Here is a 15,286-nt window from a genome sequence, read left to right on the forward strand (position 1 = left end):
ATGCTGCCATGTCTGTGAGTTTTGTTCTAATGCCATGAAATTCCATAAAAGCATGTGGCAGGTGAAGTCAGTTGGACAACTTTCAAGCTTTAAACTATTTTTAAAAGATCAGACAGTAATCTGTATTTAACCATTTCCCCCAGATGTAAAAGTACTTCAACATTAGTAGTGTTGAAAATAAGGAGCAAAGCGAGGGTCATTTGTTTTTAAATTTGACCACAGAAAACCTTGAATGTTCTTGGATAACAGTTACGTAGGAGCCCAAGAAACAGTAGATGTTTATTTCCCCTTCACTTAATTATGCCACCATTTATTGTGAAATCACATCTGCAAGACAAAAAAAAGATTCACATCTGCTTATAAAACCAGATGATTTTAAATGTATGAATTACAGATGGTATAGATTCTGTAGACATTGGTCAAATGCAGAATATTATAGAAAAAAAAAAAAGCTCCCAACTGCATTTGTATCATTTTGCAACTCCAGCTATGATACGATACCCTATGTTTTAACAAATACATCAAAAGAATGAGGGGAATAAATTCCACAAATATAACAAAATGCCAATGAATTGAATGCCTCTTGGTTTTGATCATTTTTGCTGAGCAGCTGAACCCTGATGGACAGCTAGCGGGGCTGGAGGGTCTCAGATGAGGTTGGAGGGTATGGAGAGCAGAGAGTTCCTCCTCTGTCTCTTTGCAGCCTCCCATACAGGTCGTAGCCTCTGCTCTCCTCTTTTGCCTTGTGCTTCATCCTCCTCAGAAACACCTGATTCACAGCCAAGTTCAGCGAGCAGTGCACCTGTGGACACAAGGGGAGAGAATACCAAACACCTTACGAAATCCCTCGGCCCTGAGAGGAGGCAGGGAGCCAACAGTGAAGTCAGTTAAATGCTATGACACGACAACAGACACAAAAAAACAAAAAAGCCCACGCCATTTCAAGGTCACGCTGCAAAAAATGTTTTCAAGAATATTCTCTTTATTATCAAATCTTACCAACAAACAAATTGTCAAACAGCCTGTGGATACTGGACAAATTCATCACTCACAGCTGGGTAAAGCTTCAACCAAAGAAATAATCTAATCAACACATTGTGAAAGGTTTAGTTAGTAATACTAAAAGTGTAACATTGGTAGTAAATTCAGCTACAGTAAGTAAAAATGTGTTATACAATAACTACGACAAAATTCCTATAGAATTAAACACAATTCCGATCAGTCTCTGGAGACATACCTCAGTCACACAAGGAGCAGAAGAACTTCTACCTCGATAATGTGTCGTATAAAGCCAAACGAAGTGAGGTCATTTACTACCTGCTGCTTTTTTTTTTTCAATCTCAGAGCCATGAGAAACAATTTTAGACCTTTCTAGATAAAAAAAAAAGCCATTGTCAAAAAAACAAAAATATTCAAAATCATCTAACATTCCTTTACTCAAAAAATTAGAGTCCTAAGTCATCATCTCCATTATTGATGGAGGTGGAGGTCATGGAGCAGTGTGTGTGTGTGTGTGTTCTCCCAGAAGAGCTGCATTGATGCTGCAGAGGTCTCTTTGTCCAGAGGATGCCCCCCCAACCCCACCATACATAAAATGACCCCTCCACAGACTGAGCACAGGTGCCCCCCTACAACTGGCTCCTGATTGGCTGCTTTTGAAAATGAGCATGACTCCATTGTGGAGGCGTTTCACTAGCCCGTGAGAAAAGTCCCGAGGGTCAGCATGAGACTGCAAATGTGTGCTTGTCTGTCCCCATGGCAACCAGTTGTAGGGGATGGTAACCATGGTAATCTATAATCCCTGTTCTCCTGAACAGTTGCATTCTAGTTGCATACGTGTGGATGGATGGTTATTTTGAAGATATGTTAATTATTAATGATGTATCATTTTAGGAGGGAGGCAGAAATTAATTTTAGTCACTACCTTCAGAAAAAAAAAATCATGTAAAAATGCTTTATAATGACATGAAAATAAGTATAACGAAATGCAGCAGATTTCACTCACATCATGCGTGCACACACACACACACACACGCACACACACCTATGTCGTTATGGAAAACACATTTTTTCAACAAGTAAAAAATATCAAGACATTTTAAAGAGTCCATGACCACTGGTGGTTCTGTTCAGATGACGTGGAAGATAAACTCCATCCCCGTGTTGTTGATGAAGCAGTGACAGGACAGGTAAGCCTAACAACGTGCACCTATGCCCTTTCGCCCCAGATACCGCAGAACTGCAAAGTTGTAGGTGGTTGAAACGGTATATGTCAGCTATGAAAGCACAAACAGAAACAGGAAGTGTCAGAACAGAAAGAAAAATAAAACAGGTCATTTTCTCACTTTCAAAATCAATCAGCTGCTAGTGGCATTAATTTTAGAGTTCCTGACTGGAAAACCAGCAGACATTACAGCGTTATTCTGGTGCTATGTCAGCAGAGAAGGAGGAACAGAGACTGATAGTACGGAGGTCATTGCTCTTGGGAGGCCTGAGATGCCTTCCCACCTACACTTGCAGCGTCACGGAGTCACATGCACCACAACACTATTGTACCCCGCTGTGAAGGCGTAGCCCAGATGACCCAAGATCACTCACCAGAGACAAGAGAGTGATTCCAGCCCCAGCAAAGGCAGCAATGTAGAGGTCATAGGTCATCCGGTACTAACGGGAGGAATTTTTGATTAAGGGTGGTAATATATTGTTTTCATTTCATATCATGGAACACTACAGTGCTACTACTACTACTATTACTACTTATATAGTACAGCATTACTGCAGGGCATGAGTTCTTTTCTCATTCTCACCTCTCTGGTCTTACAGACAGTGGACAAAGTCATACCACAAGCTTTACCCGGCACCGTGTTCCGTGGCAGGAGACCTGTCAACATCACATTTCACAATTCAGTTCAATCTATCAAAGAAGAGACAACTAAGAAAAGGATCAATATTCTGTATTTACGTTGTCCACCATTCACATGAAACACCTCAATTTAAATCTCAGTTTCTTTTCAGTATTTTGTGATTTTCTAGCCAAAATAGCCTGCTATTTATTACTTAAGTTGTCAGTCAGTCAGTCATCTTCAGATTACCACCGCTGTATCTGCCGCAGCGGGTCATGGGGAGCGGGAGCCTATCCCGGCGGCATAGGGCGTGAGGCAGGGGACACTCCGGGCACGACGCCAGTGCACCGCGGAGCCACACACAAAGACATACAACCATGCACACACACACACTCATTCCTACGGGAAATAGAATTGGAAGTAACTCAGAAATACAAATCTCATGTTATTTTTTAAGATGATGTCGCCAAATTCAGTCCAACAACAGAGAAACAAAGTGAGGTCACTTACTACCATCTAACATTCTGGCCAAACCAGATGTACGTAAGTACAAACATTTCTTTGCCTCAGAATAAACTTTAATACCTGAGTGTTCGTCATCCAGTTTTGTGACGTTCCCAGCTGTATTTAATCCTAATTGTTACCAGATGTTATATAGGTGAATTTAAATCTGAAAAACATGCTACTATTTCTATTGTCAGAATTTAGCATTTAGCATCCGTAGCTGAATGCTACAGCATAAGTTTTAATATGTGAACTTACACTCTAGCATGTTTGGACATACAGCTCAAGAAATATTACATGTTTGAACCATTCTCTATCATACAGGATTGGGCAATATCAAGATTACTGCTTACTTAATCAATATCGTCGACGATACCTGTACATAAATTACATGGACATCTCTACAAGAGCTACCATAAAACAGTTAGATCTGGATGCCAACATTCCAAATCTGACGATCCAGAATGTTTTTTAGTGTTGATATAACTGCTAACTCAATCAAATGTTGAATTTGACCTTAAAAAAATCAAAGTTTGACTGAAGCAAACCACAAATCAAACAATCTAGTTTCTCTTGAGGAACTACCAAACTAATAATGACAACCATGTGATGGAAAACTCTAGGGGTCATGAATCCTAACTACTGATATGCTGTTGGCATCAGGTGCTGGTTGATGGAAATGATCTCAACAGAAATACACCTTTTTCTTGAGTAAAATCAAAAGATAGAATAGTGGCCTCCAAAAACATTTTGTGACTCACACTCATCCAAACGCAGTAAAAACAAAATACACTCAACAGTATTAACAACTTCTAACACTGATATCATCAAAATAACCTTAATTCATTCAGGTAGATGTAGAAGAATCATTTAGAGGAAGTGTTACTGTCTTCTATCTCCATCAGAAGGTAATTTAGACATTCACGTTTACACCACGGCTACCATTAATAGATGTCTTGTTACCAAATTGCCTGGCGTCCACACAGAGCTGGTTGATGCTGGTGGGGGTCTCCGTCAGAACATCGATGGTTTGGCATGTGGCATCCATGTTGTAGAAGAAGTAGACAGGCAGTGCCGAGAAGGCAAACACCAACATCCACAGAGCAGCTAGTAAATATGTCATCACTATAAACTGAAAACGGAGCAAGCAGAAGAAACATTAGAGTGCATAATCATAATGAACCCATGCAGATAAGTAATCTAAGAGAGTGCTTTTATGAGCAGTGACTCACTTAGTGACCACAATTCCTTTCTTCTAATAAGCTTAACTCACTTTCTGTCCTCCTACACGTCTTCAAACAGCCATCGTCTTTTCCCCCACTGCTCAGACACTCACTGTATGCTTATCTTTGCATGTACCCAAAGGTTTTTAACAGCTTTAAGATTTTCGGCTCAGCACCCACCAGGGAGTGATACGTCTATTAATCCCATGCAATCTCTCAATCCCCTTTACTCTTCCCGCTCTGGGCCTTCCTACCGAGGAGCTGAGGCAGCGGCCGCACATGGTGCTCCTGAACTCTCCAAAGGTCTGCTTGGCGGCGCTTGTGGTGTAGAAGCCCTCAGCCAACAGTATGATGCAGTAGAGGAAGAAAAACGAGGCCAAACCATAGATGAAATACTGGAAATACTCAATGCTGATAAGAAAGCAGAAATGAAAAAAAAAGTCAAGGTTATGAACAGCACACGCCGTGAGAATAGAGGACTGAAACAACGTGACGGAAGTTTGCCACTCACATGTAGACGAGGGTGTCGTAGTCCTTTTGGTTGCGGGCGAAGTAAGTCTCGATGAGTCTCTCCGTCTCGGTGAGTGCTTGGTGTCCACAACCACAGAAGAGGGCGATGCCGGAGAAACACAGCAGTGTGGCGGCCAGGGAGCAGTAGGGCACCCGACCCAAGCAACGCATACAGCAGTCATAGCAACCTGCCGATCAAGACGCAGCACCGGGAACGTCAAGGCAGCAAACCATCAAGCAACATTAGAGACGTCTCCTTTAAGTTTAAACGACCTGTAAAAGTGTCACTTAAAACCAAATTATAGGTAAACATTCGCTGATTTAACTCTGGTGGTAATTATGCCCCTCATTTTCTTTTATTTTCTCTTGCTCTGATAATTGCCATCATCATGAAATATAAATGTACTTTCTGTATTGATCTAGCCATTAGTTGTTTTTTTATTGCATAAAAGATCAAATGTCTACCGTGACATCTTTTATGTCCCTGTCTTTCAGTCCCTATTCTCCCAATCTCTCACTCTGTTTTCATCTGTCATCCTCTCCCCCCAACTAGTCCAATCAGTTAGTCCATTATTCCAAAACCAACAAATTTCAGTTTTGTATGTGTGAAACTCCTAAAAACAGCTCATTATTAAAGTGCAGCTTAAAAAGTACAAGATTAGCTAATATTATAAGCTGACTGATGATAATTATTTTCTGTGAACATGACTCAATACTAAGAATTAAGGTTCTAAGAGGAAATGTTGATAGAGGAATTCACTTGACACTATTTTTATGGTGAGTATGCATTAGAATATAATTACCGTGAGGGAAAAAAATTAGAGTATTTTGAGTTATGGGAACTCTTTTTAGTTTTCTTTTTTTTTACATGACATGTCAGTCAGATCTCCTTGTATTAGAAAGCCTGCACACATTCAAATTAAATTTGCGTACCAAGAGAGCACTTCCATAAATTTAAAAGTTTGACAACAACCTTTCATAAATATATTTTCTCATGGACCTTGGATCTCACAATGGATCCCGCTACAGCTACTTAACCTTGTTCCCTGTGCATTCTCCTTGAAGGCCATGTGTTGCTTGACTAGATGCCAAGGGCCAAGGGCATGGGGACGTCTTCTCTGACCCCAACTAGCACCCTGACTCCATTCATCAGCAAGCATGGGGAGTGTGTGAGAAAAAGGCGAGGATGGAGAGGAGAGATAAAGTGAAAGAGAGAGAGAGGATGCTTTTGTGACTGCAGAGACAACGGCCTTTGTCCCACAGCATCATGGTGGGACAAGGGCCACCAATGTCACCAATGTCAAGCAAACAAAGAGCAGAGGCTCCTCTATGCACAGATGCAAACATGCACTCATAGACTTCCTTCTGAGGAGACACGGGAACGAGAGAAGATAGCAGAGAGCTGCCTGTGCTGGAAGAGGACGGTGAAGCAAACCCAGAAACAATCAGTGTAACTGTGCTTCATAACGTCTATGCATGGGTGCCTCCAGACACACAGTAGATGCAGACAGACTGTGGTTGGTACCATTAGCGTGAACACAAATGAGGAGGGGCAAAGAGACTGCTGAGTAATCAAACACATCATCATAACCGATTTGTGTGTAGGTGTGTCTGGGCATGCATACTAATGTGTGGGGCAATGTGCACCAAATCAAATAAGAATATTAATATTAGAAATCACCAAGATGATCTACAGCTAGTTTTTCTTTCTTAATATTACAGATACCAGAGATTTCTGATGAACAATCATCCATAATGTGGATAAAATGATAAATATCAAAACACCCAAAGCATGTAAACATTTTGGGAGAAATCCCATTTTTTCTGTATGCAATCAGGAAAATATAGCCCTTACATCAGTAACCGACTCTATTCGCACACCTTTTCATTTTTTCTATAATTGCTTGTTCCTTGTACCATAGTTTTTTTGCACCGAGGGTTGTCTTAAAAATCTTGTACACTTGTGTATGATGACTTTAAAGGCATTCTATTCTAAACATTGACATGCAGACTTAGATCACACATTTGCGTAAAAAAATTGCAACCTTTATGGCATAAACCTCAATTTTGAAATAACAAATGGTTCCCATGTGGACCACAGACCAGGCCTAAGTCTGGGTGAAAGTTTTTCCAGTTGGAGGCTCAGATGAGGGTTAAAGGTAGGCTCTCAAAGGAGCTGTTATTATTACTGTTCTGGAAGGGGGAGATAAAACAAGCAATTTTTTATCCTTACAGCATCCAAATAAATATATTTCTCGGAGCATTTGGACCTCGCTGGACAAAGTCTGCACGCAAACCTAAAGTTCAAACGTCACCAAGTCCAACCAGTGTTAGTCCTGCAGCCCTGGGGGACACCTGATGCCAGTTAAGTAATTGATGATCTACAGCCTGGACAGAGAAAACCCCCACAAAGCTTTCAGTACAAATCTGCTCCCTGTCTACTAGTTGTGGTTCAAATGAAAACACAGACCACGTTCTGGCAAAAACAAATAAAAAAGGCAAAGCTGAGGGCAAGTTCAGCTCAGTAGAAATTGAGAAAGATTGCGACCGAAAGCAAATGCGACAAGGCTCCTATGAAAGTAGTCCCGCTATCTCAAGCATGAAATAAGTCCCATAATATCAGTGGAGCATCAGCCTGACCTCTACACTGACAAAAAAAACTTAATAACTTCTGATGCCCTCTCATAGTCTCATTCTTACTATACAGTCACAGCGAATAAAATACAGATTTGACAATGTGAAGCAGAATAATATGCTAATATAGATAGATTTCAGTGGCTTCTCACCCATGTCTGAAGGATCCGTTAAATACTTGTTGGATTCTGCAGCCGCGCACCGCAGCTGGTCCGCTGATGATATGCGCAACTTGTCCGGCCCCCGTATATCAATCTCAACTCGCTTTCTGTTCCCCCCCACAAAGAAAGGACAGAGCCGCTGATGACTGCAAGTGAAGAAACAATGCGTCTTTTTCAGCCAACTTCAAGGCGTAGAATAAAGAAGGTCAAGGTTTTTACGCACGCAGAAATTCCCTTCGTTCGTTGTTTGGCGCGTATTTGAATGGCACGAAAAGAAAGGGAGCAACTTTCATTTACAGGAATCATACGTGTGAATTCCAGGCTGGGAAATCCAGTGAGGTCTTTTTAGCTGAAGATGCTTATTATATTGTTTTAATGAGCATACTTAACACCTTTGATAGGAATAATGCCTTTCAGATGGAAAGAAAGATAAAGAATATTTATTTGCATCACTAGAGCCACTTCCCTTGATAAGAAACACATCACTAGTATTTTAATTATGTTGAGTAATTATGTTGAGTTGTTTTGTCATTTTTTATAATAAAGCAACTTGTGTGTTTCTCAGAAATAATCTACTTTGGGTCAGTGCCAGCTCTTTGGCTCCTGTCATACTGCAGGCAGAAGAACCCAAGCCAGATTTAAGCAATATGAACAGAGCAAATCACATGAAATCTGGTCTTTTCAATTCTTTTTTGGCCCACAGATGAAAATTCATGTCTCTTTTCTGTTTCTGAGCACGCTCAAATCAATATTCTGCCAGAACTGATGGCCAAAATCAAATAAGGAGGATCGCTGCAAAGGCAGCAACAGCAACTTTGAGACATGAGGTTGCAAAATCTATAGATAAATGAGAAAAATGCCTGATCCAATCCTGTGTTTGTCTTCTTGCCTCCAATCTCAAAAGTTGACTGCTATCATCAGGCTTACAAGAGTAATCAATGCTAGGAATGACTCTGTTAACTTTTTAAATTATTTTGATACCAGACGTACTTCTATTGTACATCACCATCCTTATTGTAAGTGTTTGGTCATGGCTCAGGTGTGTTCTCATTGATATCAGATGTTGGTTATATGCATGATAGACATGAACACTCAAAACAACAAAAGAATCCTCTCACTTTCAGCAGTGTGAACGCAGCCAGGGTCTGCATAAGATCACAAACCCTATCAAATATTCATCATAAAGTAGATCATATCCAAAGTAAGATGCGGTGTGACCGGCGCAGAGCAGCAGCAGAGAAGCATGACTGATCTCTGATGACCTAAGTGTAGAGTCAAAGACCATCCTCTGATTCATCCCCACCCTCTGGACAGGGCCAGGAATAAAGAATCGACTCCCGGCTTCATTTATACACAGTAGATGGCAGGCTTTCTCCTGCCAGGATGATTTAACAGTAGAAGGCACATGGGGGAGTTTTCCTCCACAATACTGCTCATTTTTTATATGACAGATTTGTCAAGAAGCATATCCAAACACAGCGCTTTAAAAATGTCCTTTTTGAGCAGCAGTGTGCTTGTCTGAACATACAGTTGTAGGGTGTTTTACTGGAATCTTGGCAATCACAAATTAAAGAAGCAGCTTAACATGAGGAATTATTTAATAATTTATGCAAACAAGAAATTATCCTAATTTAAAGATTCTTCTTTAATTTTGTTATGGGGTTATTATTTCCTCTCAGCTAATGCAATTAGTCTCACATTACCACCCTTTTAGATTATTTATTTTGAGCTGTTAGGTGAGAAATCCTCAGAGAAGCGCTGCTCATGTTATACAAGTCTTGTTCTCCATTAGCCAGGTTGTTATACATGGTGTTTTACGGGCTCTGACTCATGACTTTGCTCCTTTAGTCTAACACGGGTCTATCCTGAAAGGGTAGCTCAATACTTTATGACACTATAACAATAAAACATGCTTTCTTTGGAGACTTCTAAAACTTTAGCCTGCCTTCTTTGTGTAATTGTGTGTTCAGATTTGTGACCAGGTTGTACTCTGACTCATAATACTTTATGCATCACTTCATGTAGTTAAATAATGCAATTGTTCCCCTGCTTACGCATGAATCAGTGGTGCTGCCTTTTGTGAAAAGCTCTGATAGACACTGTAATTTCACAACAACATCTGTCTCTAGAACAATCATCCTTGAATTACAGTGGTGTACATGAGGTGGTCTGCCTTTGGGTGACATCCAGCGCCACGGGTGAGAAGTGCGATCAGGTAACAGGTGTGAGGCAGTGACTTGAGACAGTGCTTCTCCCCTATGCCGCCTCTCGAACGTTCACAGCTGTGCTCCGCCTCCCACGGTCATCTCAGAGCATCATCTTGAAAGACTGTCATAAATATGCTAGACACCCTATCACTCAGAGATGGAAATTTGAGACCCTTAATCAGCTTAACAGACCCCCACTTCCTTCTATGTCTTCCTGCAGGGGCCATAAAGACGGATCCTTATAAATGACTAACACTGCTGCTTTAGCAATGCTTGTGTGATGACTTCTGTTTACATCAAGCCTATCATTGTAATTATACATTATTTTGATGAAAAAGGAACTAGTCTCTAATTGTCAGAACAAGCATTCTTGGTAACTTACATCGATCTTTATCAGACAATTGTCCAACTTAATTTCCTCCAGTTTGAGAACATTGTGCATCAGGATAATCCAGCTAGATATAAAACACAAGGAGCTTTTTACAAAATATTCAGAATGTCTTTAATTCCATGGCTGATTTCATCCTCGACACAGTGTGAGTGGGGATTACATGCACTGTTTTATTCTATTAGTGTTCAGAGTAATATTTGTCCCTCAGCCTAAGTGGGATCTCATTCTCTTCGCTGTGCCTGTTCTTGTTCTGTAGACGTCTCCTCCTTTGCTTCAGGTGGAAAACAGCTGTCACCACCAGCAGACATATTGATGCCAGCATCATACCTACGCCTACGAACAATGTCAGCTGAGCAGACTTGCTGTCGTCCACTTCGCAGATGGAGGCCTTTGAGGGAATTTGAACCATGTCATATATCCCTGTCCAAGTGGGTACCCTGTTCAAGTGGCAGGGCTCCATGCTCTCATTGATTAGCAGATTAACCCAGACAGTGGCATAAAGTGGAGTTGGTCGCCCGCTATCTCTGACCACAATGAACAGATGATGCATTCCCAGGTCGCTCGATAGAAGTCGCCGAGCAACAGTGATGTTTCCTGACCTTGATTCCACCTGGAAGGGACTGCTTGTATGTGCAGCCTCTGATGCTGCAACAGTGTATGTAAGTTCTGCATTTAATCCTGAGTCCCTGTCAATGGCATATATCTTTGTTACCATGGTGCCTGCAATGGTTTCTGGGGAGACAGTCAGGCATGATGAGTTGCTGCTGGGAAGGATCACTTCTGGCTGATTGTCATTGATGTCCTCCACAAAGATTGTTATCCTGGCAATGGAAGTAAAAGCAACGGGACGCCCATGATCCGTGGCCAGCAGGTAAAGCTCATAACGGTCCTCAACCTCACGGTCCAAAACAGCTGTTGTGCACAATGTGCCCTGGTTGCTATCTACGACAATTGGTCCACTGCTGTTTGCAACATTCAGCTCTATGGTCCCATTTTCCCCTTCATCTGGGTCTGTCACCTCTATCCCCCCTACCTGGGTAAACAGCGGTACATTCTCATGAATGAAAAAGATGAAGTGAGGGGTTACAAAAACAGGCTTATTATCATTCTGGTCCAGAACACGAATAGAAACTGTGGCTACTGATTCTAAGGGAGGAGAGCCACTATCTCGTGCATGCACAGTAAGTTTGTATTCACTCTGAAGTTCCCTATCCAGAGAGGCTAACACAGTCAGTTGACCAGTTGTAGGGTCAACTTTAAATATGGCTGGTGCATATTTGTCCGACTTGTAGGTCACCCTGCTGTTGGAACCACTGTCTGCATCTGTAGCTGAGATATGCATTAGCAACATCCCGGGCTGGTTGTTTTCCTCCACCTGTAGCTGATAGTGAGACTGGAGGAAATGTGGAGCATTATCATTGACATCTTTCACTATAGCCCTGAACACATGCCTGATAGGAGCAATCGCTGTCCCATCAGCTGATCTCCCATGCCCTACAACAGTAATATGATGCTCACTTTTCATCTCATAGTCTAGGGGTCTTGAGGTGGAAAGCAGATATTTGCCATTCTGTGGGCTTAGAGTGAATGGAACTTCACCCTCAATGGCAAAAGAAGAGTCTTTATAGCTGCCCTCAAACTCTAAAATAGCTAAGACAGTGGGGGGCTGGTTCTCTGGTAACATCATAGTCTGGTTTAATTGTTCTGCTATGAACCTGATCTTGATTGTCAACTCTTTGTTCACCTTGGGGAGCACAGATATAGTTACTTGAGTGACTGCTGGGGGGCAGCGATGGCCACTAGCTAACACTGTCAAGAGCAGCTCCTCCGACTTGTCGCTCTGGAGGTCCTGTGTTAGTCTGATGTTTCCATCGAGGCTGTCCAGTCTAAAGAGTTTCCTGGCCCGCTCTGACACTTTGGGACTAAAAGAGTAAATGATGGCTGCATTTGGGCCTAAATCTGGGTCTGTGGCTATAATCTGAGCAACCAAAATGTTCTTGGGGGAGTCTCCAGGGATGGTGACACTTTGTGGGGTGTCAAAACTAAAGGTTGGGCAGTTGTCATCAACATCTGTCACTGTAACTATCAAAGTTGTTGTACCATTTAAAGGGTTTGAGGAGCAGTCTGTGGCCACCAGCGCCATCTGGTACTGGTCTTTAGTCTCCCTGTCCAGGGCTGTTTGCACAACCAGCATGATGGTAGACCCATCTTCTTCAACCTGTAAGGTGAAAACTCCGTCAGAGTCTTCTAGGTGGTACTGCAGCTCACCATTACTTCTGGCATCCCGGTCCTGAGCCCGTTCATCCAATAAGAGGCTAGCACCCACAGTCACGTCCTCAGGAACACTAAGGTGGATTTCGGTGTTTTCAAAGTGAGGCGCATTGTCATTGATGTCTTCTATGATCACACGAAACTGTACAAGGTCTCCTGAGGGCCCCACGACTGCATTGTGTAGAATAATGCATTCCTCGCCTTTTGTCTCCTCGGGGCAAAGATCCTCACGATCCATCTTTTTCTCAGTGGTGTAGAAATTGCCTGTGTTTTCGTCCATCCACAGATATTCCTGGGTCAGGAGCTGGTATGGAGGTGGAAAGTATTTACTGAGTGACCCTGCCAGATTTCCAGGCTCTTCTTCCTCTGGAATAGAAAACCAGACAGAATCCCCAGAGATCTGCCAGAGATGAACCACAACCAACAGGTTCTGGTGGGAGAAAAAGAAAAGTATGAAAAATTCTGAAACCGCCAGTATTTTCAATTTTGATTCTTCATTTTTACAACAGTTGAAACTGATGGAACACCATATTTTCCCCTGGGGGAACCTTTTAAATACTTTTTTTTTTTTTTTTAAATTTGTGTACTTTAATAATCCCTAAAGGGAAATTAGAAACTCACTGTAGCATACGGTTAGTAATCACACATATGCATGTCGTGTGTACAGGCCCTGTAACACACTTACACACACACGCACGCACACAAGGGCCTATAGGCATGCAGTGTATGTGTGTGTGTGTGTGTGTGTGTGTGCGGGGGTAGAGTGATGGGGCAGCTCCTTCATGGTGCGCCCCTTAATGAGTAACTTCTAATGTGAAGCCCCTCATCTACCCTTACACAAAAAATATAACTATGAATAAATTTGACATTACCAAGAAAAATTATTACATTATTTAAAAATACTTTCATTAAAATTTCATTTAGTATGTTAAGCTGCTGAAATAATACCAGCTTTCACACAAGTGAGAAACTTCATTGCCGTTCCAGGTACTCATCACATTTTGTGATTTTTATAGTTTTTAAAATTGAGCACTAATGAAAAGCGATCTAGATAACATTCACTCTGTGAGAAACACTGAGTCAGTAATTAGATATCATTCGATCGGAACCTCTTTGCTTTTCCTTTGACTCACTGACCTGTAGCAGCCCAGCCCAGTTCATATTATGAGGAGTCTCATGGCCCATCGCCCTCTCACATGTTATCCAAGTTCCCAGGTAGCAAGTGAATGCTGAGGACGGAGGCTTTGACCTAAACCTGGACAGCTGCTGACAGAATGAGTTCCAAGCTCCACCTACCCACACTTACCATGTGTGAGAGGCTTACACAGGGGAAAACAGAGGAACAAACAGGTTTATCTGCATGATTTGAACTCATGTACTGTACCTCCTTCTTTTAAAACGAACAAAGCAGTGAGTAAGCGTGGGCCTTGTGTTATGTAAATCTCTTTCATGCAAACTGTGTTAGGCAGGATTAATGCATTAATACAAAACTTGTTTGCGCACGTATTTTTCAATAGCACACCTGGCACCTGTTTTTAAAAAAAATACTTCATTGCACTATAGCAGTCCCGAAATCATGTTTTGATCTCAGTTTTGTTTTCTGGTTTTCCTCTGGTCAAATTTGTTCAAGGCTGTATCTCCTGGAGATGAAGAATTCTTAAACAAAATGACAACCAGACAGCATTCAGGGAGCACGGACCTCCATTTATAACTTAAATGAATATACTTCCTTTGTGAGGATAACAGTGTTAATATTTTATGGTACTTCTTGCACACATGGGACTAAACAGGTGCTTGCTTCTTCTGCAGGTGAACACCGGTGGGAAGTACAATTTCATAGTACAGTACATTTCAGACTATCCTTGTTTTTCTTTTTTGCTCTACATTTATTTGATGAATTTAGTTACCACCAACAAGGAAGTAATGTTGTAACCACCATCTGTTAGTTTATCAAACAACTACAAAATAGATTTTCATGAAAGTTGGCGGCAGAGTTGGAAGGGTGGCAGAAAATACTAAATAAATCTGAATGCAGATGAAGAGGTAGATGATTTTTTAGCATTAGAATCTTGAGCAGTCATTCTGATATCTGTTTGGAACTTGGATTTAATTAAGGAAAGCTATTGGAGGTATATACTTTACTGAGTGCCATTCTAGTTTCTAATTACTATGTAGATTAAGTATTTAGATAGAAATATGGTGAAACCTGATTGCTTAAATGACCCAGGTGTATATTCAATAATAAAAGTAAACCCATTCTGATTAGTTACATTTCAGTGCTAAAGACATGTAAGCACTATAAGATACCACGAATGATGTAGCCATGCCAAAGTGTGCTTTTCTGCATTCTTAGTACTTTTGACAATTACATTTTGGTGTAATTGAATAGCAGGATCTATGTGCCTCTTCTGCCACAGGCGACACCGGTAGAACCACTGAGGTCCTCTGTCGGAAGAGCAGAGTACTACACCATTACTGCAGAGGAATCCCTCATCCGTTTCACTTACACCTTTGTGCAAATTTAATGCCTTCTGTTGAATTA

The 15,286-nt window shown here is 41.5% G+C and overlaps 2 protein-coding genes across 3 annotated transcripts; both read right to left on the minus strand.

Annotated features, from left to right (window-relative positions):
- Positions 1 to 387: 387 nt before the first annotated feature.
- plp1a (proteolipid protein 1a) lies at positions 388 to 7,957 on the minus strand. Of its 2 annotated transcripts, none has more exons than XM_068325206.1 (7): positions 7,867 to 7,957; positions 5,082 to 5,268; positions 4,825 to 4,981; positions 4,311 to 4,479; positions 2,808 to 2,881; positions 2,599 to 2,664; positions 388 to 802 (listed from the first exon to the last, which is right to left on the minus strand). In XM_068325206.1, exons 1-7 carry the CDS (start codon positions 7,868 to 7,870, stop codon positions 629 to 631), a joined length of 831 nt encoding a protein of 276 aa, XP_068181307.1. In that variant the 5' UTR covers positions 7,871 to 7,957; the 3' UTR covers positions 388 to 628. The 2 variants fall into 2 exon arrangements, with proteins under 2 accessions (XP_068181307.1, XP_068181309.1); XM_068325208.1 differs by lacking the exon at positions 388 to 802 and adding an exon at positions 963 to 2,276.
- A 2,694-nt stretch (positions 7,958 to 10,651) lies between these two features.
- LOC137603238 (protocadherin 20) lies at positions 10,652 to 13,929 on the minus strand. The gene is made up of 2 exons (XM_068326489.1): positions 13,882 to 13,929; positions 10,652 to 13,174 (listed from the first exon to the last, which is right to left on the minus strand). The coding sequence occupies exons 1-2, from the start codon at positions 13,927 to 13,929 to the stop codon at positions 10,652 to 10,654; spliced, it is 2,571 nt and encodes an 856-aa protein (XP_068182590.1).
- Between the last annotated feature and the right edge of the window lie 1,357 nt (positions 13,930 to 15,286).

Source organism: Antennarius striatus, chromosome 10 (assembly GCF_040054535.1).
Source record: "Antennarius striatus isolate MH-2024 chromosome 10, ASM4005453v1, whole genome shotgun sequence".
Lineage (NCBI taxonomy): Eukaryota > Metazoa > Chordata > Actinopteri > Lophiiformes > Antennariidae > Antennarius > Antennarius striatus.

Bases quoted from the DNA above. Each gene is read 5' to 3' on its own strand.
- plp1a (XM_068325206.1), bottom strand. The intron at 4,982-5,081 runs GTGAGTGGCAAA...CTTTCTTATCAG, and splicing joins TACGACACCCTCGTCTACAT to CATTGAGTATTTCCAGTATT. The intron at 2,882-4,310 runs GTAACAAGACAT...TGATGTTGACAG, and splicing joins TGTGGACGCCAGGCAATTTG to GTCTCCTGCCACGGAACACG.
- LOC137603238 (XM_068326489.1), bottom strand. From the start codon at position 13,929: ATGGGCCATGAGACTCCTCATAATATGAACTGGGCTGGGCTGCTACAG. The intron at 13,175-13,881 runs GTCAGTGAGTCA...TTCTCCCACCAG, and splicing joins ACTGGGCTGGGCTGCTACAG to AACCTGTTGGTTGTGGTTCA.